The sequence below is a fragment of the Neomonachus schauinslandi genome, chromosome 1, assembly GCF_002201575.2.
Source record: "Neomonachus schauinslandi chromosome 1, ASM220157v2, whole genome shotgun sequence".
In the NCBI taxonomy this organism is placed as follows: domain Eukaryota; kingdom Metazoa; phylum Chordata; class Mammalia; order Carnivora; family Phocidae; genus Neomonachus; species Neomonachus schauinslandi.
The window spans coordinates 159,865,181-159,887,883 of NC_058403.1; the positions used below are offsets into that span (position 1 = coordinate 159,865,181).

General features: G+C 54.9%; 1 protein-coding gene across 2 annotated transcripts in view; it reads left to right on the plus strand.

Moving 5' to 3' along the window:
• Positions 1-22,703, plus strand: part of SLC6A6 (solute carrier family 6 member 6) — a 79,859-nt gene that overhangs the window by 50,412 nt on the left and 6,744 nt on the right. For both annotated transcript variants that reach the window (XM_021695124.1, XM_021695125.1), the window contains 7 exons: positions 3,343-3,475; positions 10,951-11,085; positions 12,272-12,375; positions 12,505-12,629; positions 16,424-16,536; positions 20,996-21,133; positions 22,451-22,553. In XM_021695124.1, coding sequence (XP_021550799.1) covers positions 3,343-3,475; positions 10,951-11,085; positions 12,272-12,375; positions 12,505-12,629; positions 16,424-16,536; positions 20,996-21,133; positions 22,451-22,553 — 851 coding nt within the window. The remainder of the gene's footprint in view (positions 1-3,342; positions 3,476-10,950; positions 11,086-12,271; positions 12,376-12,504; positions 12,630-16,423; positions 16,537-20,995; positions 21,134-22,450; positions 22,554-22,703) is intronic.

Here is a 22,703-nt window from a genome sequence, read left to right on the forward strand (position 1 = left end):
GACTGATGAGACACATTCATTCCATTCCTAGAACGTCTGCACGGCCCATTACAAACATTTTCAAGACTTCTAAATAATTTTTATAAAGGTGCTATTAAAAACATTGAATCATTCGTCTAAAAACATCAAACATTCAAAGAGAAAAACATTCAAGTAGAAAAAATGATACCCAAGGCCAAGTGCGCTCCCCTCCCCCCTCCCCACAGGCAGCGACTGACTGCAACCAGCGGCGTCTTGTGTGTCCTGCCAAAAATAGTCTGTGCGCATTCAAGCACAAATGTACATCCACCCCCTTCCCTTTTTAACACAATAGGGAGCATGCCATAAGCGCGGTTCACCTTGCTTTGTTCACTTATTTTATCTCCAGGATACCGTTTCTTAATCTGTGCACAGGGAGCTTTCCCACCACCTCGAGGGCCGGGTGACATTCCACTGTGTGTCTTCTCTGTGCTGCTGAGCCCCTATTGATGGCTGTTTGGGTGGTTTCCAGTCTTTTGCTTCTACAGACAGTGCTGTGATGACTAGCTCGGGCTGGACCCCGTCATTGGCCACACGTGCAAGAGTTATCATGGGCGAGAGGCTCGGGAATGGCATATTGCTGGGTCAAAGAGAACATGCCTTATAGTGTCACCCGGAGGTGTCATGAGCTCCTCCAAGGAGATGGCCACCAGTGGTGGAGACTCGGTTTCCCCGTTGTGGCTTCCGTAGCTGGTCAGCTGCCCAGAGCCAGCCTGCCTGCCATCTGTGGCTGGCCCGGCTGGTTTACGGAGCGCAGGAGTAGGAGAAGGCAGAAAGGGTGTCCGGGAACCGAGGGCCTTGGTGTGGTCTGAGCTCTGCGGATTCAAGCTTCTCAGCCGACCTGGCCTGAAGAGAAAAGAAAAGGCGGGGCCCCTCCTCAGCATTGTGTGCCCGCCTGTGAGATCCTTGTCCTCGGGCCGTCCGGAGGCTGGTAGGCAAGACAGCCTTTTCACCCGAAGGTGACATTTGGTGACATTTGGCGGGAGCGGGTGGCCGGGGAGACGGCCGGGGACTCCAGTCAGGTGTCCGCCGAACAGCAGGAAAGGCTTCCCTGGCCGCACGAGGCCCGTGTGGCTGCTGCGGGCGCCAAGGTGTGGAGGTGGAGAAGCACTCTCTCTCCCTGACGCTGCCCATTCACAAGGAAGCCTTGGCCGCTGCCCAGCATGCCCCGGGCCTTCATTGAAGGCGCCGGGCGCTGGAGGCTGCACGGGGAAGGCCTTTTTGTTCTAAGCAGCCACCGCCGCCCAGACCCACGTGCTTGGCAGGGCCCCAGCCGGGGCGCGGTTGGCGGACGGCCTGCCCCATGGGGATGCCCCCTGGCTTGAGGCTTCAGGGGGACCCTGGCCCAAAGCAGGGGGACGGGGCAGATTCTTTTCAAAGTTTAGGCTCTATTCTCCCTGCTTATCAGTGCGGGGGAGTCCACAGAGCAGTGGCTTTGGGAGTCTGGCAGGCTTGGGTGTAGGGTGCTAGTTCTGCCCACCGCTGGCTGTGTGTCTGTGGGCGGTTGAATCTTCCAGGCCTCGGTTTTCCCCGTCTGTAAAATGGGGCAAATGACCTTTCGTCCTTGGATCAGATGAGATAAACTGGAAAGGCCTTGTGGATGTTCTGAGCACACATCATCAGAGGTGCCCGAGGGCAGCCCCTTGATGTCGGGGTTCTCACCAAAAAAAAAAAAAAGGACAGGAATGCTGCCCCTTTTTAAGGTGAATGGAAATATTTCATGACTTGGTTCCGAGTGCCGTGTGAACTTGCCGGTCACCTCAGTTGAGTCCTTGGTTCATTCACTCAGCAGGTATCTACTGAGGCCCTACTATGTGCCCTCTGTCGTTCTAGGTGCTGGGAGCACGGCGGCGGCCCAAAGAAAGGCCTCACTTGGATGCCACTTGAGATGGGGATCTTGGGTTTATTCAAGGTCCACATGTTGAAGCTTCTGTGGAAAAAAAAAAAAAAGGAAAAGCAATGAAGTGTCCTGGCCCAGCGGGGTTTCCGAGACCCAGAGCCCTGACCACTGACTGGCTGGGAGCTAGGGAATGGTCTGGAATGCATTCCCAGGCAGCAGCCTGGGGGCAGGAGCTGTTATCTGTGTTTTACAGAAGAGGATATTGGGGCATGAAGTCACACCCTCTCTCTGCCTCTTGGGCTGGAGTGTGGCCTTGAAACCAGGAGCTAACTTTGGTCAGAAGGAATCCCCGCTTTTCCCAGGGGAGCACAAACTGCCTGTCTCCCGTGGTCAGCAGCCTAGGAGTCAGGGGACAGGGGACCCTGATGGAGTGGGGGGCCGGGCTGACGTCCCTGTGCTTGATGCGCCCGCCCTTGGTCACTGCTTCAGTATCAGAGCTCTGGGACCATGGGGACAGTTTCTTGGCATTGAGTTTCGTGGTTTCTGGCTGCCAGCACCCTGTGCTGCCCCACCCCGACTTCAGATGGCTTCGGCCCCTCAGGGATGTGTCTGCGAGCAGGTGCCCATAGGCGTCTTCTGCAGGTCAGCGAGGTTCTTGGACTCCAAAGACCCAGCGTCTGCGGCGTGATGCTGGGCAGGGCTGGTGGTTGCCCTGTGCCGATTAGCCTTCAGACCGTCTACCTGCCTCCTCCTGAGACCTTCACAATCCTGCAGGGAGTCGGGGGCAGGAGGCCAGCCCTGCTTAGGTGCCGAGAGCTGCTCTGGGTGGCTCAAGGCTAGGACGGAAACAATAAGGTTTACCCAGTGCTGGCTTCACCCCGGATCTTATCGTTAGTACTTTGTGTGGGTTTTCTCTTAACAATGATCCCTGTAAAGAGGTGGGCAGGTGCTCTGTGGCCACATGTAGAACAAACACTTTGCCCTCTTGAGGCTTACATTTTCATGGAGGTCCAGATAAGAAACAGGGGTGAATAACATAAAAGAGGACTGGGACAGAGAGTGTAAATCAAAGCCATTGATTTTACACAGTAGAGCCTAGTTTGAACCCATTGTTTGGCCCACAGTGGGCACTGAAGAAGGGTCTACTGAGAATCGATCACATGGGAATTAGTACCCATTTTACAGATGAGGAAACTGAGGCTTGGAGATGTACTTAACTTGCCCGAGGCCAGGCGGGGTTGATCCCAGGTTCACCTGAGGTAGGAGTCCGAATCTATCCCCTTGTTGACTTCTCCACAACCCTGTGACGTGGGTGGGTACTGCTTCAGAGACCCATGGGGATTCCAGGGCTTGGAGAGGCGAGGGAGCTTGTGGAAACACGGCACCTGAGCCAGGGTTTCAACCCCAGGCTGTTGGAGCCCTGGCCTCAGCTCTCTCTGCCCCAGGGCCCGGCCCGACTGACTTGTGGCTCTGTTTGCTTGAAGGCGCAACGTGCTGAGCTTGTCTTCAGGAATCGACGACCCTGGCTCCTTGAAGTGGGACCTTGCTCTCTGCCTTCTCCTTGTCTGGCTGGTCTGCTTCTTCTGCATCTGGAAGGGCGTCAAGTCCACGGGGAAAGTGAGTTGTGCGTCTGTCCCTCCCCTGCCTCAGGGGGGTCTACCCTCAGCAGAGACTCCATCCCCATCCCCCCAGGCCCTCCTGCTTGAAACCGGCCCAGACCGAAGAGCCAGCGTAGGTTGCTAAAGCAGTCCTCTGAAAGAAAATAAGGCCTGCTCTGTTGCATTTGCCCACTTCATGGTGTAAATACTCCCACCATGTCTGATTTCAAGTTACCGATGGTTTAACAACTAGCTAACAAGATTCCTGAAAGTCAGGTGCTGGGCTCTCTGGAGCTTGCACAAGCTCCCATACACCACTGGTTCCCATATCAAGATGTTGGTGGTGGTAGTGCAGATGTTAGCAGATAACAAACATTGGCGTTGATAAGCTAGCAGGTAGCAAGGTGACCTGGTGACTTACTGTTGATTACCAGCGATCCACTCACAACACGGACCCTTGCTTGGCAGAGTGTGCCCCGACGGGCAGCATCAGCATCCCGCACAGACTTGCTAGACATGCAGACCCATGGGCTTGCCCCGCACCTACAAAATCAGAACCCACGGTTGAACGGTATCCCCGGATAATCCAAATGCACCTGGAGGTTTGAGAAGCACAGACTTGGAGTTTGGCTGCTAAGTCTGATTAACCGAATTCTCTCACAACTAACACTTGGGCTGGAGACTAAGATGTTAGTTATTAAGGAAAGCTTTCGGTGATGATTAAGTCATTTGCTCGTAACCAAGATGTTAGTTGTTAACCAAACTGTTAGCCATCGCTGAAATATTCGCGGCTGATTTAATATGTTACACGATGACTAGAACGTTAGCTATTTTTTTTTTAAAGATTTTATTTATTTATTTGACAGAGAGAGAGATAGCAAGAGCAGGAACACAAGCAGGGGGAGTGGGAGAGGGAGAGGCAGGCTTCCCACTGAGCAGAGAGTCCGATGTGGGGCTCGACCCAGGACCCTGGGACCATGACCTGAGCCAAAGGCAGACGTTTAATGACTGAGCCACCCAGGCGCCCTAGAACGTTAGCTATTAACCAAGGTGGTAGCTGATCATTAAAATGTTAGCTTATCATTGAGGTTTTAGGTATAACTGGTATATTTCCCATAATGAAAACGACAGCCTATAACTAAAACACTTCCTGTTAACTTAGAGTAGAACAATTACCCAAGAACCAAGACCCTGGCCGGTATCGTGGTCACTGTGATGTGGTCAGTGCGGAAGGGTCTGTGGTGATCAGAGGTGTGAGCCTGCACCCAAGGCTCTAGGCCAGAGAGAAGGAGTTGGCTGATCTGCCTTTATATGGCCCCCACCTAGCATTTCCCTCCTATCACTTGCATCTTGGCAGGGGGAACATCTCTTTGAGGTCTAAAAGCCCCCAAAGGTCCAAAGAGTAAGTTAAGGTGGCATTTGAGGTACGGTGACGGGCAGGGGTGACATCACTCGGAGAAGGGGCCTTTGCGGCACTGGAATTTACATTAAGGACCATGCTCTCCTGGATGAAGAGCCCCTTAAGTGAAATCGTGGATCTGAACAGATCCCAGCATTTACTTCAGGGCAAGATCTGGGTCTCTAGGATTGCAGAGGCAGAATGGGGATGAGTCTGGAGCAGGGCCCTCTGCCTGTTCCTAAAACCCAGTCTGGAAAGGAAGCAGGCGAGGCTGACATTGTCCCACCGGGACAGGCAGGAAGGGGGCCCCTCGAGCAGTCCCCACAGAGCCTTGGGGTGCTCGTTCACTGGTGTTGGCCCACCTCCTCCTCTGTCTTGTGTGCAAACCGTTTCCTTACTGCCTTTCTTCAAATGAGGAGGGAGCTGAGCTGGGAGAGGTGAAGTGATTCGTCCAGGGGCACGCCCTCCCCTCGAAGCCCTGGTTTCCTCTTTTACAGAAGGGTGAAGGTGAAGGCTCCAACAAGGTGTGCTCTGCACCCAGCACCAGCGCTTGGCGCAGACAGGGCCCTAAACACCAATGCTCTCTTCACTGTGCCTCCCGTTTCCCCACGTGGAGGTGAGTTTATCTGGAAGTTTCTGTGGAGCACTCATCCCGAACAATGCTGGAGACATGATCATTTCCTGATGCACTCATACATTTTGAGCCTCTACTGTCCGTCAGGCACTGTTGTAGGACTAGGGCCAGGGGACACTCGGGAGTCCACAGAACAGACAGAAATCTCTGTGGTGCGGGAGCTGACAGATTTGCTGGTTGTGACAAGGTGAGCGCGTAAAATATCTAGGAGTCAGATGTGGACTGAAGAATAACGTGGTGAAGGAGGACGGGAAGTGTTGGGGTACACTTTTAAATGAGGTGGCCAGGCAGGCTCACCAAGAAGGGGGACTTTGGGACACAGATCCGAAGGAAGTGAAGGGTAAGCCACGCGGGTATCTGGAGGAGAAAATATTCCAGGGCGAACAGCCAATGCAAAGGCCCTGAGGTATATCTGACCCAAACCTATGGGGGAGCCCCCAGTCTGATGGAGGAGGCTGATGTTTCCCAGAAACAGCAGGCAACCTTTAAGATACAATAGAGGGGGCAGGAGGATAGAACCAAATCGAAAAGTAGAGGGTACCGGGCTGCAACTGTGGCCAGTTGAAGACGTGACTTGACAGAGGTCCCCCTACCCTACCCCGCCCCTGGAGACAATCTCCTCCTCACGCTCCGGGCCCCTGAGGGGCGGGCATGGCTCCCAGAACAATAGCAGAGCCTGGGCCAGCCCCAAGAAGCCAAGACAAACACAGTAAGGCTCTGTGGACTTCCTTGACCTCCATGGCCTGCCTGCCCGCCCGCCGCCCGCCGCCAACCATGGCTTCCAGCCCTGGCCACAGACCAGGTTCACGGCCACCGTGGGGGCTGGGCCCATGGGCAGCAGGACGGGCCTCATCCTGGCCCTGGCCGTGCTTCAGTGGCTGACCCTGGTCCAGCAGGGGGTGGATGGAGGGAGGGCCTGGGCGGCTCAGGACCCAAGTTCAAGTCACTTTGCCTCTCTGAGCCTCAGTTCCCCTTTTTGTAATTGTCATCATTCCAAGGGTCTGAACCTTGGCCCAGAATCTGCAGGGGCTTCATTCACACACCAGACAGTGATAACGGCAGCGAAGGCAGTGTCATGCACGCGCGCCAGGCCCCAGTCTCAGGGCTGTCCATTACAGCTCATTCCATCATCCTCATGTTCTGAGGTGTCGGTGGCCAAGTGGGATTTGAACCCAGGCAACCCAGCTCCCCACCTTGGTGCCTTGCATTCTTCCATCTCCTAAGCATCACCTGCTGCCTGCCCTCCCCCTCGGCTAGCCTGACCGTGGGGACGGGAGGCAGGCGTGTCCTTGCTCCAGGGCATGAGGCCAGGAAGGTGCCAAGTCCAGACCGTCGCGCAGGAAGTACGGTGCTGGGGACCCAAAGGGGGGTACGGTCATCACGGACATGAGCACAGACATGTCCTGAGGCTGCAGCCCCAGCTCTTCCGTCTCACACTTGAAAACAAAGCAGGGGCGGGGGCAGTCAGAGTCGGACCTGGTTTGGGATCTCAGTTTTGCTCCCACAAGCTGCACGACTTTGGGGACGTCCCCTTCCCTCTCTGAGCCTTGGTTTCCCCTTATGTGAAAGGAGTTAGTGATGCCCCCCTCGCACACACAGGGGTGCCGTGAAGACCCTCGGGGCCTGCCTAGGTGCTAGGCACAGACCCGTGGCCCCACCTCTAGGAGCCTCCATCTTTGGGATGAGTGACCCTTGCTGCCCAGGCCTTTACCCTCAAAGGAGGTTCAGGGCGGCAGTGGGATACTAGCCCATCTCCCTCCTGCCTTGTGGGCCACTCTCTCCCCGCCATCCCTAGGGGAATGAGGAATAGTTGTCCTTGCAAGTTTCCAGGGCAGTTGGGCCACAGGGCTTTTGGGTCAAGGGCTCAGAGGAACCACAGAGGCTTGCCAGCAAGAGTGGAAAAATACCATGTCCCGTGGCAAGGCCTGCTGGGCCACCACTAGAGGCCCACTGGCGGCGGCTGGCACCAGCTTCTCCTGTGAGGATCCCGGGGGAGTCACGGAAAAGTTGAGAGAATGGCTCTCAGGGGCTTGTCCTCAGAGCAGCAAATTCTGCAAAACAAGGGTGGCTTCCAAAGAGGCAGATGAGGTGGCGTGACTAGGTAGGGCTGTGTGAGCAGGTGGGGCTGTCCTCTTGGATCGGGGGACGAACCGCAGTAAAGTGCGCGCGCACACACACACACACACACACACACAAAAGACCCGGGACTCTGAAGCCAGCTGGCAGGGGTCCCGTCCCACCTCTTCCACCTACTAGCGCCATGACCCCAGGCACCTGACGTCACCTCTTGGGGCCTGTTTTCTCCTCTAGAATATGCAGATAGTTCACTTCCCTACCTCTTCAGGTTGTCGTGAGGATGAAATGAGTTAACGCACATAAAGCTCTTAGCATAGTGCCTGGCACACAGTAAGTGCTCCTTAAGTGCTTGTTAAACAGATTTAATACATGAAAAAAAGGGAAGCCACCCCCATCCCGGGGTGGTTTCCTGTGTCCCTGACACAAAGCCCTCTGGCCAGAGCCTGGTTGCCCAGCCTAGTGGGGCCCGGCTGGCTTTGGGGACAGCCACCAGCCCCTGGGTGTGGTCCACAGCAGGGCCCAGAGGTGAGAACCAGTGGAGGGCCTGTCTGCAGGAAGGGAGGAGCAGCCTGGGGGGCAGGGGTGGGGGCATGCTGGTTTTCTTTCTTTCACCCCTTCTGTGGCTTCCTGACCTGCCCCCTTCCTCCAAGCCTGCCTTCTTGTCCTTGGGAAATTGGGAGGGTTCTCTGCCTCAGGAGAAGAAGATGGGGTGGCTGGGGAAACTGAGGCCCAGATGGAGAAAAGGCATCGGGGGCTGGAGGGGAACCACAGAGGCAGGCGTAGGGCCTGCCCTGTAGCCTAATGGGATCAGCAGGAGAGTCTTCACTGCTCAGGTTTCTTGAGTATGGTGAGTGAGGTAAGCACACTTATTTTCCTCCTCATACAGATGGGAGTTGAGGCCAAGCCACCCAGCTGGGAGGTGGCAGAGGTGGGATCCAAACCCCAGCCCGGTTGACCCCGAGTGGGCTGTCCCTGCCACTCTCTCCCTCCGCCCAGAGCGGCAGAGCTGGACGGAACCCCAGAGCTCATCTGGTCTGAGCTTCTCACTTCACGGGTGGGAAAATGAAGCCCAGAGAGGGACAGTAGCTTGCTTAAGGTCTCACAGCAAGCCAGACAGCGAGCTTGAATTCCGACCTGCACCCTTGGGGAGTCCAGCCTTCCTCTGGTTGTTGGAAGGGTCGAATAAAGTACCAGACGGGGAAGGGCTTTTGACTGCTCTGCCCCTGTCTGGAGGCAGGCTCTGGGGCACTTAAGTGCTGTGTGACCTGTGGACAAGCTGGCGACTCTCTGGGCTTCGACGTCCTCACCTTCAAGATGAGGCTAGTAATGAAACCTGCCTCAAAGGGTTAGGGTGGGACCAACTAAGTACAGAAGTACTGCACTTGGAATAGTGCCAGGCATACAGTAAGCACTCAATAAATGCTGGTTGGTGGTACTGGCCAAGGGCAGCTGAGCCAGGCAGGCCCTGAGAGCTTTCTCCTTGCCCTTTTCCAAACCCCTTTCTAGTTGTTTCTACCCACAGGGATGTTGGCTGTCCAAGAATTGTGCTCCAGCAAGGGTTTCTGTGCTAGATAGTTGGGGTTCAGGGCTCCGTCACCCTCCATCGGTGTCTGGTACCTACGTGGGCCCCAGAAGTGCCCTGCAGTAACCTGGCCCTGCCCCCAGCCCCCAGCACCACGGACACATTAATCCTGCTCTCTGGGTGTGGGTTTCCTCACCTGTAAAATGGATACACTGGCTGTGTAGTCATTCCTTTCTGGTCCCCTGGCCCCCAAGGCCCTGAGGGAGTCAGGGGCTCTGCGACCCAGTCTTAGCGTTTCAGGTGGTCAACAGGCAATTTCTGTATGTGCTGTGTTGGGGAAGTGAAAATGCCCGGTGCCTTTGCTCAGAACAAGGTGGTTACCCTCCACGGGCCCTGACTACAGCTCCCGCGCCCTGGGAATGACGCAGGCAAGTCTCCGAGCCCTGCTGAACTCCCGTTCCTCCTCTGTCAGCACGGTGGCCAGCACGCCAGTTTGCGGGCTGCGGTGAGCACCAAGTGGCCTTGTGCCTGGGGCGTCCTTGCTTGGCCAGCGCCCTGCTGGAAACACTAGCATCTCGCCGTCCGTTCAGAGCCACGCACCTCTGAGCTCCTCCCAGGCATGAACCCTGCCTGGAAATGCCTCACAGTCAATGAAAAGATAGGGAAAAATCCATCCGAGAGAACTGAGGGTTCAGGGTATTTGGAGACCAGCGCTTTCGGGAGAGGAGAAGGAGAGGAAGTAGGGCAGGCCCTTGGCGATGGAACAGCCCAGCCTGGGCCATCTCTGGGTCCCCACCTCCAATTGACCTTGGGCTGCCCGGGATGTGCTGTGTGATCCAGGGAGGGCTGTGGGGCCTCCCAAGGCCCCAAGTAAGTTGGGGGGGGGGGCCCTTCCCAGTCTCCTGGCCAAGGGGCTTTAGAAACTTCATTTTCTCCCAGGAGTTCCGTGTGCACTTCCTACAAAATCAGTGTCGACAACAGGCCCCATTTCTTGAGCACCTACGTGCCAGGCACTGTTTTGATGGTGTTCCAAATATCATCTCATCGAATCCTCACTTCCCCTCTTGATGGAGATCTTCTATTACTGTTGTCTCCATTTATATATAAGGGAATAGGCCCAGAGAGGTGAAGCATCACGTCCAAGGTCACACAGCAAGCGAGGGGACAGAGCTGGGGTTTGAACCCTCACCTGACTGATTCGTAACCCTAAGAGTCATACTAACAGTTGTAATGTTAGCTAATACGTAGTGTCACGTGCCGACCATGGGGCTAAGCCTTTTTCATATACACTTGATATTTGACACTCTTATTTTGCATTTTCCTTCTTCACTCATTAGAAATGTCTGTTCCGGGGACCTGGGTGGCTCAGTTGTTGAGCATCTGCCTTCGGCTCAGGTCATGATCCCAGGGTCCTGGGATTGAGCCCCATGTAGGGCTCCCTGCTCAGCGGGAAGCCTGCTTCTCCCTCTCCCACTCCCCCTGCTTGTGTTCCCTCTCTCGCTGTGTCTCTCTCTGTCAAATAAATGGGTAAAATCTTAAAAAAAAAGAAAAAGAAATGTCTGTTCCATGAGGGCAGGGATTTCTGTCTTGTCCACCACTCTATTTCCAGGGCCTAGATATTCAGTAAATATCTACAGGATTGTTTTCATTGAATCTCAGTAAATCTGTGAGGTAGGTACTGGTATTATACCCAGGTTACAGGGGAGGCAACTGAGGCCCAGAGAGGTTAAGCAACATGCACAAGGTCACACAGCAAGGGAAACAGCACGCTCGGCTCCAGACCCCTGGCCTCGGGGAGAATGCTTGAATTTGACAGCAGCGGTTGATGCCGGGGTTCCCCTGAATCACTCTCTGCCCTCACAGGTCGTCTACTTCACGGCCACTTTCCCGTTCGCTATGCTCCTGGTGCTGCTGGTCCGTGGACTGACGCTGCCTGGGGCAGGCGCAGGCATCAAGTTCTATCTGTACCCCGACATCAGCCGCCTCGAGGACCCGCAGGTACCGCAGGGCAGCCCGTCCTCCCTCCCACCCAGGGCCAGGCAGGGCAGGGTGCGGGGAAAGCTAGGCCGACGGTCTTGGGGGCACAAATCGAGTCGGGCCATCAGCGCCCAGTACTTTTCCGCTGGGCTGTGGCAGGTTGTCTAGCATGCTCGTGGGCCTTTCCAGCTGTGTGTGTATCTTTCCATGTGGGGGACTGCTGAGGCCAGCCACAGTCTCCTTCAGGCGCTGTGCCAGGAAAGGGGGGAGAAGTCTTTTTAGGAGCTAGTCTCCTCCTTGGCCCTGGTCTCTGCCCGCAGCGGCCGGGAGGGCGGCATCATGGGGGTGGGGGAGCTGGCCCAGGAGCGCTGCTGGCTTCCTTGGCTGACGTTGGAATTCAGAGTGGGTACTGAGCTCTTGGAAGGTCGAGGGGCAGATACTGAACGCCCAGCTCCGGGCACTCGGCCACGTGACTGCAAGGGATTGGAGAAAGCCCTGGGATGTTTTATTGGCCCATTTGAGGACCTTTTGTCTCCAGGATCCTCAGCCTTCAGGTGGCCTTCAAGGTCCTGTGCTGCTTTGGTTCTCTTCCTCACTGCCCTCTTGCCCTGGGCAGGATGGGGGGGCCGGGGCGGGGGCTTGGCCAACATCAGAGGACAACTGGGAAGGCAGCTTTGTGGCCCTCCGGAGCTGCTGGATGAAGGTTCTGGAGAGCAGCTTTGCCTGCATAATCCGTTAGGGAATTCCTCCCCGCTCCAGACAATAGCAATTACAGTCCTGATAGCAGCCTTGACTTAACGGTCTTACCACCTGTCTGCACTGGGCTAAATCTTTACTCATAGAACCTGCGTAATAGTGCAGCAGAGCCCATTTTACAGATGTGAAAACCGAGGCTTTGGGCGGGAGTCCTCTTGCTCACAATCATTTCATGGTTGGAATTCAGATCCATCTGCTCCAAAAGCCTTTCCTCATAATCCTGATACTGAGTGACTGGGGGTTTCTTCGACTTCTGGGCTTCCTTGCAACTCAATATTGCCTTGAAAGACACCTTGGATTCCAGCACGAATGCTCTGATTGCAGTCGAGAATCTGCACGTTTTGAGGTGCAGTCCTTCAGGTGGCCGGGAACCCGCACCGTCTCCTCCAGGAAGCTGGCTCTAACTGGCCCCTTCTCTCTCTCCTTGCCACCCCCACCCCAACCCCCATAGGTGTGGATTGATGCTGGGACCCAAATATTCTTCTCCTATGCCATCTGCCTGGGGGCCATGACCTCTCTGGGGAGCTACAACAAGTACAAGTACAACTCGTACAGGCAAGTGTCACGCCAGCGGGCCCGGTGGACCTTAGAAATGATGATGTTTAAAGAAAAAAGAGAAGAAGTAGGGAGCGTGGCTTCCTTGTGTTGTGAATTAACTTGCTCCCTGACATATGTGTAACTTAGGGACTGTATGCTGCTGGGATGCCTGAACAGTGGTACCAGTTTTGTGTCTGGCTTCGCAATTTTTTCCATCCTGGGCTTCATGGCACAAGAGCAAGGGGTGGACATTGCTGATGTGGCTGAGTCAGGTATGGTGGTATTGGTGGCAGTGGTGGTGGGCACTGCCACCTAGTGTGTAAGCCGAGTACTGCAGGCATGAAGCCAGACCCCAGGGGGCTTTGGGGGGGGGACGAGCCTGGTTTCCGAAACGGACCCCCCCCACCAAGATGTCCCCAAAGTATCAAAGAGCACAAGAGCTAAATTTTAAGCACTTTCGTTGCAATTTGGCCCAAGGGGCTGCAGAAACGTGGGGGTTGGTTAAGTTGGGGACTATTTAGCTACTTTTGTGTGGTCTGCCCTCCCTCTCCTTCCCCCTGCAAACTCCTGGTTTCAGCAACAGAAACCACTTTCCTAACTCAGGCCCAAGCCAGCCACCAGTCGGCATTCCATCACCACCTTCTCAGCTTTGGTTTCTGTATTTTGCACTTTGCTCCCAGCGCGCTCCCTCTAGCAAACCCATTCATTCGTTCCACCGATGTTCTTGATTAACGGAGTCTGCCCTGTGTCAGTCACCACCGTAGGCGGCGGGTGGGGGAGAGACAGTGGGCATGCCGGCCGCCCTCTGGGACGGTGACAGATCCAATTTGGGGGTAGGTTGGGGGGGACAGTGTCACTCCCTCAGGGTGTGGGCCCTGTTGGTGGGGTGCTCCTTCTGGAAGTAGAGGAAAGAGTCTTAGAATGATGGACTCTGTAAAGCCTGGGATCCCAGGCTGGGATCCTGGAGCTCCAGCAAGGTGGCTCTGGAACCTGAATATGATGAGGTCTTCAGTTGCTAGAATCCTAGAGTCTCAGCACGGCAGTATTCGAGGACTTGCCCCTGGATGTTCTAAGTCCTAGAACCGCAGCTATTAACTGCAGTGGTTTGGATATGGGAACAAGAACCATAGGCTCCCAGGATCCCCAAATTCCACCTTTGCCCCTTCTCCGCCTCACTCCTATCCTGCCCATTCACTTGGCGGGTGGTCGTCAGCTGCGTGCAAGGTTTGGTTATTTTGTACACGTCCTCTGCTGCACCCGACCTCCTGATTTCTCACCACCTCTCTGGCACCACTTGGAGGCAGGCGAGGGTCCTGGGCAGAGGCTTCTCTCAGGCCCAGAGGAGAGCCTGATGTCCTAACTCCAGGGACCACCATGGACCAGAGTCAGACGCAGCTGGAGCCCTTGCCCTCGTGGGAAACTGGGCGGTGTCCTGGTTCCTCAGCCACAGCACCCTAGCGTTGGGGGTCAGGGATACCTCAGCCTTGTGCATGTAGACGTCTGTTCTGCAGATGAGGAGACCAGTGGCTTGAGAGCAAGGGCCTTGCTCGGGCTGGTAAGGGTCTGAGCTGGGGTCTCCTGGACAGGCCCCTCTGACATGAGGACCTCCCCCACCTCCTGCCTCCCCACCCACCCTGGACGCACGTAACAGCTCTGGTCTTCCCTGTGTGAGAATGCACCTGAGCTCCTCTGACCTTCTCTGACCTCCGAGCCCGGGGCCCTGCTTTCATCCTCACTTAGCGAAGATGTGCTCTGCCACCCTCCACCCCTCCACCAGTGTTGCAGGACAAGGGTGGCAAGTCCACAGCTCAGCCCCACGCATCTCTCCACTGCCCCCAGTCCCAGACTCGACCGTCAAACGTAGCTTTCCTACCCCAAGAGGCTGGCCAGAGACTGAGGACACAAAGTAATTCCAGAAAGATCCACACCCACTTGGGAGTGTGACAGTTCCAGGGACGAGGGGGAGACAATTTGCAGCTCCTTTGCAGTGCCTTTTTTCAGTCGAGGGCTTACAAACCAGTTGTGATTGCCAGGAGTGTGGAGTGAATTTGGTGGTGGGATAAAAAAATAGATCTTTCTCCGTGGACAACTAGGTATTTTTATATCTGTCTATATCATCACCCTAAGTTGTTTTCTTCCTCCTGTCCACTTCAAACACCTTGTCGTTTATTCCCCACGGTGATGTCTGAACAGCTGACACATCAAGGATGATTATTTCTCTAATAAGCTTTTAACAAGCACCATATTGAGCGAAGTGCATTTGAACCAGATCATTATTTAGCCGAACGGAGTGCACACGGCGCGGGCAGGGGCGCGTTCTCTGCTCGCCGAGAGGCCTGCGTTGGTGCTCGGAGCGGCTGCGTTCCTTCACATGGACTTCTCTCTCTATAGTTCACCATGCGCTTTTAGAGAAAGATGCTCAGACCCTCTCCCAGAGGCTGGCTTGACAAAGGCAAAACTGAAATACAGAAACGAGCGCGTTGAGAAAACCTCCACCAGGCCCCAGTGGGCGGCGGGTGGCGGGCGGCGGGCGGCAGGTGGGTGGTGGGGGGCCCCATTTTACATCTGTCTCGCAGTCGGCTGGACTCGAATCCCCACGCACTGATGCCTACCAGTCGGGCCAGAGCTGGCGTGGAGGGGGCCCCGTGGGCCCCAGCCGAGGTGCCCACGCGGCTTCTGTTCCAACTTGGGCTTTGGGGTTGGTACAAGCGCCCCTTCCCCCACTTCTCGTGGGATTTTCTACCGTCGCAGCCTGGGGACGCCAGGTCACAGTCGGGTTTTCCTCAGTCGGGTAGACTCGGGCCAGTAGGAGGGCTCGCCCCTGCCTGCCACGGTTGTGGTTCACGCCCTACAGTGTGGTTTCTGGCTCCAATTTATTTTACAGCTTTTTTTTGTTGTTTTTGTTTTTCATTTTTAAGCCAGTCCTTGGGTTTCTGATATCTGTTCTAAATATCCTGCCCTCCAGCCCTTTTTTGTCTTCACATTTCTTGACCTTTTTAAAATTTATTTATTTATTTATTTATTTTAAGTTGTGGATTTTACTTTATTTTTTCAGCCCCTTTCAGGCCTCCTTTCTTTTGCTGCTTCCTACCGCCTCTTGCACCTGCGGGCCTCAGTTATGGTTCCTCCCCCTGGCTTCTCCCCTCAGGCCCCCTGGAGACGGGAGGAGACCTTTCCCTCTGTCTCTGGAATGTTTCCAGTCAGAAAGGTGCCCCCTAAGCTGGCGGGGCTCCCATCTCCCACACCCTGCCTCTGCCAGGGTCCCCTCTTTAGAAACCAGAAGCCCTTTTCTAGGGTAGTGGTTTCAGCATCTGAGAATCTGAGCACAAGAAGGCTCCTTGGGAGGCATTTCTGGGATCCTGCCCCTCACTTCCCAGGTGGGGAAACTGAGGCCCTGCAGGGGCACTTGGTGATGTAAAGAGGAGATGACGGATGGTCTCCTGAGCCTGGGGTCTTGCCCTGCGCACACCTCCCTTCAGCTTTGGGCCTTGGCTGTGGCGTTGCTCAGGTGGGGTGCGCAGATGCACCCCTGAAGAGATCTGTACTCTTTCACAGTGTTTCAGTCATTAACTCAGAAGTCGAAAACTTTTCTTTGCAAACGGGGGCTTCAGTAGTTCAGATAACCAGATCTTTCCCGCTTTGCTTCCTTCCAGCAAACGTTGGCGTGGTTGCTCTGGTTTGGGGGAGGGGGGCTCCTTTTTCAAGCCGGTAGACTTCAGTCCCAGTCCCGAAACCCAGGCTCCCTGGGACTCCCAGTCCCAGGCTCAGTCCCATTTCCCTCTCCTAAATGCCCGGTGCCTGCCGGATTCTGTGAGGCCACGGGTGCTGCTGCCTAGGAGACAGATGCTAAAACGGGGCCCCGCCCGAGCCCCAGCGCGCCCCGTCCGAAAGGGAGGCAGGCCTGGGCGCTTCCCCCAGGCAGGAATTCAGACCCGGCTCCTCCCTGCATTTGGGGTTTGGGACACCGCCTCAGTCCCGAGTGTCTTTGTGTGAGCTCCAGTGCTCCGGGGGGCTCAGTCACTAATGTGCCCCCCCTCTGCCCCTCCCCATTCTCTCTTCCCTCTAGGGCCTGGCCTGGCCTTCATTGCCTACCCAAAAGCCGTGACCATGATGCCGCTGCCCACGTTTTGGTCCATTCTCTTTTTTATTATGCTTCTCTTGCTTGGACTGGATAGCCAGGTAGGTACGGGTCGAGGGGACGCTGTGGGGAGGGCTCACCCATGGGGAACAGGGTTCTGGGAAAGCCCCCTTCAGCGTGCTGTGCGTGAGATGGTCACCCCCTTCCCACCCTCACATCAGACTTGCACCAGCTGCAGCCAGCGAGGCTTCCTCTAGGACCCCGGGGGGTGGGGGTGAAGAGGCCTCAGGGCAGCAGGAAGAGGACCTCTGACCCAGAGTTCGAGTCTTAGACCCCAGCCAGGGGGAAACGGACACTTGAAGGGTGTGGTCAAAACGAAGCCATAGACGGGAAGTAGAAGGACAAGACCAGGTGGTGATGATGTGTTCCCACGGAGGGTCCCGCGGGGGCCCGTGAGTGACGCGGCAGATAGGCAGTTCGGGGCGGGGACGACAGTCACGGCCCAGGCCGTCCCTGGTTGTGCTAGTGCAGCCAGAGAGGCCTAAACCCCACCTGGTGTTCAGTGAGGCCTGGAGCCCGGGAGTTGTTCCCCACGCAGTGAAACTGTGATCCTCCAGTGCTCGGTGAACAACTAAGCACTGGGGTGCCTCGCTCAGACCCGCCCTGTCCTCTGGCCCTCCTGGCTTCTGCCCTCCCACGGCAGGACTCCGTCGTATACCCACCACCTGCGTGTGGCTGTTTCCCTGCACGTCTTAACCCCTACATCCCGTCCCTCCAGGGCTCAGGCCTCCAGTGGGTATGTCAGTGAGAGCCAACCAGAGGCCGAGTCTGGCTTTGGAGCCACAGCTGCAAGCCCCCCTGCTGCTGTGTGGCATTGGGCACTTTTCCTCCCTTGTCTGAGACTCAGTTTTCTCATCTGGTAAATGGGTGTGATTATACCTCCACTGCCTTGTATGAAGTACCAGGCACAGTGCCTGATACAGAGCAGCTAGTGGTGCTTGGAGGACAGTAGAGTGAACTCCTGGACACGTTCTCCTGGAGATATGTGTATTCACCTTGGGGGTGTCTCAAGAGGACAGTTTAGAGCACGGGCATGACTCCAGGACCGGGGAGTTCGGGTATGCAGGGCGGGCTGGTGGTATGCCCAGACCAGAACCCTATAAGCCGTGCCACCCAGGGGGCCAACATCTGAAAGGGCGGCGTTTTGCCATCTCCTGTGTTGTCTGGGTCTCTGGCCGCCTCCTGGGAAATCTTTGGTTAGCTGGGACCCTGTGAGAGGTGAGGCCTGCTGCCAGGTCAGGAGAGGGCTTCACCACCTACCTGTGGGCAGCAGCCTCCGCACCAGGGCCCAGGGTTGGTCCCTGTGGACTCAGAAGCAGGTAGGAGGAGCATCTTAGAAGGTCGAGCAGAGGAGAGGAGGCAGTCTGCCAGCGAGGTCAAGAACAGAGCGAAGGATTTGGCAGGATGGGGATCAGGATTAGCAGAGAAGACAGAGTGGAAACGTTTGGGAGCCTGAAAACAAAATACTTGTGCAGTTGTTGGTGGGCTTGAGCTGTATAAACAGCAAGAGGACTCCATTAATCATCCCTCGTTAATGAGTTTGGCCTTCGGAGGCCCCAAGCAAATGGCTTTTATAACTTCTTCCAAAGCTCTAAGTGAAAACAAAAAACAAAAACAGAGAGAGGTTAATAAATGACAAAGCATGACATCTCCATGGGCCCCAAATGGGCCTCTTGGGCTGTGGAAGCTGCTTCCTGAGTGAGCAGAGGTGGTTTATTCATTAGGTTTTTACCCTGGGAGGCAGGGGGGGCCTGGCTGGGGATCTGCACCTCTGAGCTAGGCCTCATGGTGGCCAACAGGCTCGGGGCATCGTGGCCAGCTCTCAAAGCCAGCCTCAGGGGGAGCTGGTACCCTTTCCGCTCAGAACATGAAACTCAAGGTTCAGAGCCCTTAAATGACCTGCCTGATTGATATACCAAGAAGAGCATGATGGGGACTTGAACCCCAGGAGCTAGGGCATGATGTCTCAGGAGTCTGATGGCCTCCTTTGGAATCCCTCCTTTGCATCTATTTGCTGTGTGAACTCGGGGCCGTAGGGGAAGGTTTTGCAGATGCCGGTGACCGCCTCATGCACCGTGAATACAGTCGGAGCTCTGTCATGCGAGGCGTTCCTGTGGGCAAGGCTTCATGCCGGGCTTTTGATGTACCTGCACGTGGCAAAATGCACATAACATAAAATGGACCATCTTAACCATTTTTAAGCATGCAGTGCAGTGGTGTTAAGTACATTCACGCTGTTGTGTGACCGTCACCACCCTCCATCCCCGGAACTTTTTCGTCTTCCCAAACTAAGCTCTGTCCCCATTAAACACAAGTTCCTATAGCTGGGCACAGCTGTTGCCCTGTCGAGCCCAGAAAACCGAGGCTGAGGGAGACAAGGACTCGGCCGAGGCCGTGCAAAGCTGGTTTAAGGAATGGGCTTGCCCCTGGGGCCACCCGTTCCCTGACCTGTTAATTCATACCCCCTGGCCTTACCTTGGAGTTCCCCCAAAATAGCTTCCTCCCATGGAAGCGCAGAGATCCCCAGGCAACCTCAGGCAGAGGCCTCTCGCTGATGGAGTGTGACCCTTGCACGTAAAGGAAATGCCCTCCAAATGCCTAGCATCCGTGGGGAGCACTCTTTGGCTTAGGATCCGTCGTACCATTGTGTATTTCTTGGTGAGGTGGAGGAGGGATGCCATGCGCCTGGAGGCAGACGCTTGCACGAGAGAGCCAACAGCACTGGAGGAGGAGAGAGCTGGCCCCATTTCCCCGCACCTCACTCAGCCCCTGACTTGGGTTCACAGCAATCACATTATTGCCAGTTTTTCTCTCATGATTTCACATCTTTCTCAACATCCCTGCTACTGAGTAGGCAAGATCCCCCGATGGTACAAGGGAGAAGACTGATGCTTGGAGAAATCAGATCCCATAGCTGTTCAGTGAGGGAGGTCTGAAGAGGCCGGTGGAGCAGGACTGAGGGGTGGGGACGGTGTTCTCCAGAAAGGCAGGGAACTTGGAAATGAGGGGCTTGTGTTGGTCTTGACCCTGACTCACAGTGACACTGCTCCTTCCTGTCTTTAATTTCCCCATCTCAAAAAGGAAAGGACCTTTGTTTTCTAAACTCCTTTTGAAGATTGATGTTTGAGCTGGTTTTCTGTAATTCCGTGGCAATTTAGGGTCAAAACCCCATTGGCTGACACATCAATCAGAGGTCAAACCATCAGCCCCTTTTCTTTGGGCCCCTTTCAAGAGCCTCTTGCTCATCTTTTCCCTGAATTCCTGGCAATGAAGAATCATTTTTCCAGCCCCTTTCGGCCATGAAAGGGATTTGCTCCTTGTTTGTACTCCTTGATCCTCCTGTGATGCATCCCAAAGGAGTTAAGTGGTTGGATTTTTCTTGTAGGAATGCTGGGGAAACATCCTTCCCAAATGCCTCTCACAGATGAAAGAACAGAAAGGTCAAGGTTTTAGCTTTTCAACTTTTAAAGGAATCTGACAGACAGGCCTTGGAGGGTGTGTTGGTTGGCAGAGCAGTTTGGCTGTAGCTACCCAAATGTAAAATGCTTCTACGTGCCCCTCACCCCTGAAGCTTCGCTTCCGGCTTGAGCTGCGATACCTACGCACCACAGCTAGAGGGGGAGGAAGAGTCCTTGCCCAGGTCAGCAGCCGCAGAAGGCTGGAACCCATCCACTGGGCATCGGTCAGACCCATGACGATACGGGTCCACAGGACAGAGTTTCGTGTTGCCATTTAAAACAGAGGCAGCGCTCCGTGTAATGATATGGATCAGTCTCCAAGTTACATTGTTAATTGCAAAGATGGAAAGATTTAGAGGGATTGAGAATGATCCTAGCACATTACCCAAGGAGGGGCCCCTTCAAATGGGCTTCTTTCCCTTTGGGAGCCCAGGAATGGGTTCCTGGGGGCACGGTGAGCCCTTGGCTCACACATGTGGGCACTTGGATTCTTTCATGGATCCACAATCCCCACGGAGCTAAAACCCCACCATGTGAATCTGTTGGGGAAAGTGGGGCCCAGACTTGCCCTGAGTTAGCCCCCTCCCCATTCTTCATGTGTCTGCTGGGCAGCCACGCGTGCCTGGCCCATCTGGGCACTCGAGGCACAGAAATGAGGGGACACTGCCCTCAGCATCAGAAAGGACCAAGACTGAAATGGGGGGAGGTGTTCGTGCCAACACATATTTTCCAGCCAGCGGGCTAAGGCGGAAGGTCAACATTGGCTTCAGAGAAGAGGTCATTCTTGAGCTGAGTCTTGAAGGATGAAGGAAAGGCATTCTGAGGAGCTTAAGCAAAGAGACGGACGTGTGGGATATTTGGAGAACTGTGTGTGGCCCACTGTGGCTTGACCAGCAGGCAGGACTCCCCAGGCAGAGCCTACCAGGTCAGGTTTATACATTTGGACTTGACCCCCCAGGCTACTCTGTGCATGCTGGGGACTCTCTGAGCAGAGGGGAGGTGCTGGGCACCTGGGGCTCAACCACTCTCTTCTCCTCCACAGTTTGTTGAAGTCGAAGGACAGGTCACGTCCTTGGTCGATCTTTACCCATCCTTCCTAAGGAAGGGTTTCCGTCGGGAAATCTTCATCGCCTTCGTGTGCAGCATCAGCTACTTGCTGGGGCTGGCGATGGTGACGGAGGTAGGTGGCTTTCTCACCTGGCACGAGGGACCATCCTCTCTGCAGGGTTCTTGGTGACCTCCATACGCTGCAAAGATCGGGTCAGGGTTGGCCTGACCCCCGCCAGTGAAGGCAGTGGCTAGGCGGGAGGACCAGGACAGGGGGTCTCCTGGCCCCACCCAGTTCAGGGATCCCACCCTGCCCAGGGGACCTGGCCTACACTGTGGGCAGCAGGAGGCAGCTCAGGACCCAGCAGTTGACCCAAACTCCCGGGCCCTTTCTCCTGTTAGCGTGGCAACACCATGGCCACCCCCTGCCCTCTGTCCCCCCTTCCTCCCAGGAGGCCTGGGGGAGAGGTACTTGAGCTGAAATCCATTTTAATAGCAGCTCTTTTCATCTGTGACTGTGCAGTGGCCCTTCTCAGGCCTGGGGGGAGGTGGAGACGTTCGAGAGGGTAAATGCAGACCCCCTGGTAAACACTGCAGGCAGTGCCCGGGCCTGTCTGGTTGACCGGGAGTGTGCGCTCTTCAGAGGATGGGCAGGGGCCACAAGGAGGATCCATCTAAATGGGAAGAAAGAAGCGGAGAGGAAGGAAGCCGGGAGTGTCTAAGGCAATAGTGGATCAGCTGTCTAAGAAGAGGCAGGCGAGAAAAGAAAGAGATTCTTGTGCTAAATAATAGAAGCATGGAAGCCTGGCATAGCCTGCTGTCTCATGCGCCCCTGCCCACCCACCTCCCCACATTCTCCAGCAAATTGCTGCATTTGCCCCCAAACTCAATTTGGGTTTCCCATCCCCACTTTTTCCTACCGGAAATACAAATAAATGTTTCTCTAAGAGTGCCTCTAAGGAACACACACACACACACACACACACACACACACATGCCAAAAGCAGATCATAGGTCCACACCGAGCAGCTCAGTATCACTGAAGTATTCTCTGCTGGCCCCAGTTAGTTTTCAGCACCTCCTTTGGAAGCAGGCTTCAGGAAACCCATCATTTTTGCTAAGGAAAACATGTTTTGTTTTCATTTTTCTGTGTGTGTGTTTTAAAGATTTTATTTTCTTAAGGAATCTCTACGCCCAACATGGGGCTCGAACTTACAACCCTGAGATCAAAAGTCACACGTTCCACCGACTGAGCCAGCCAGGCGCCTCTGAGTGTGTGTTTTTAATTAAATTTGTCAAACATGAAGTTGAGCATCTTTTTACACATGTATCTGGTCATCATTTTTCTCTTGGGTTTTTTCTTTCTTAATGATATGCCAAAGCTCTTTATATATTAAGGGAGTTGGATACCAAATAGCAAGCCAACGTTCTCTGGTTTTTTTCTTCACAGGGTGGCATGTATGTGTTTCAACTCTTTGACTACTATGCAGCTAGCGGTGTATGCCTTTTGTGGGTTGCATTCTTTGAATGTTTTGTTATTGCCTGGATATATGGTGAGTACAGATTGTTGTATATCCTTCCTCAAGTCTCTGCTTTGGGTCTCTGTATTTAGAAGCTTCCAAAACAGAATTCTCAGGGGAATTCATTCTGAGTTGAACACAAAGGCCTTCCCTATCTGGACTTTTCCCCTCCGGACTGCCCCT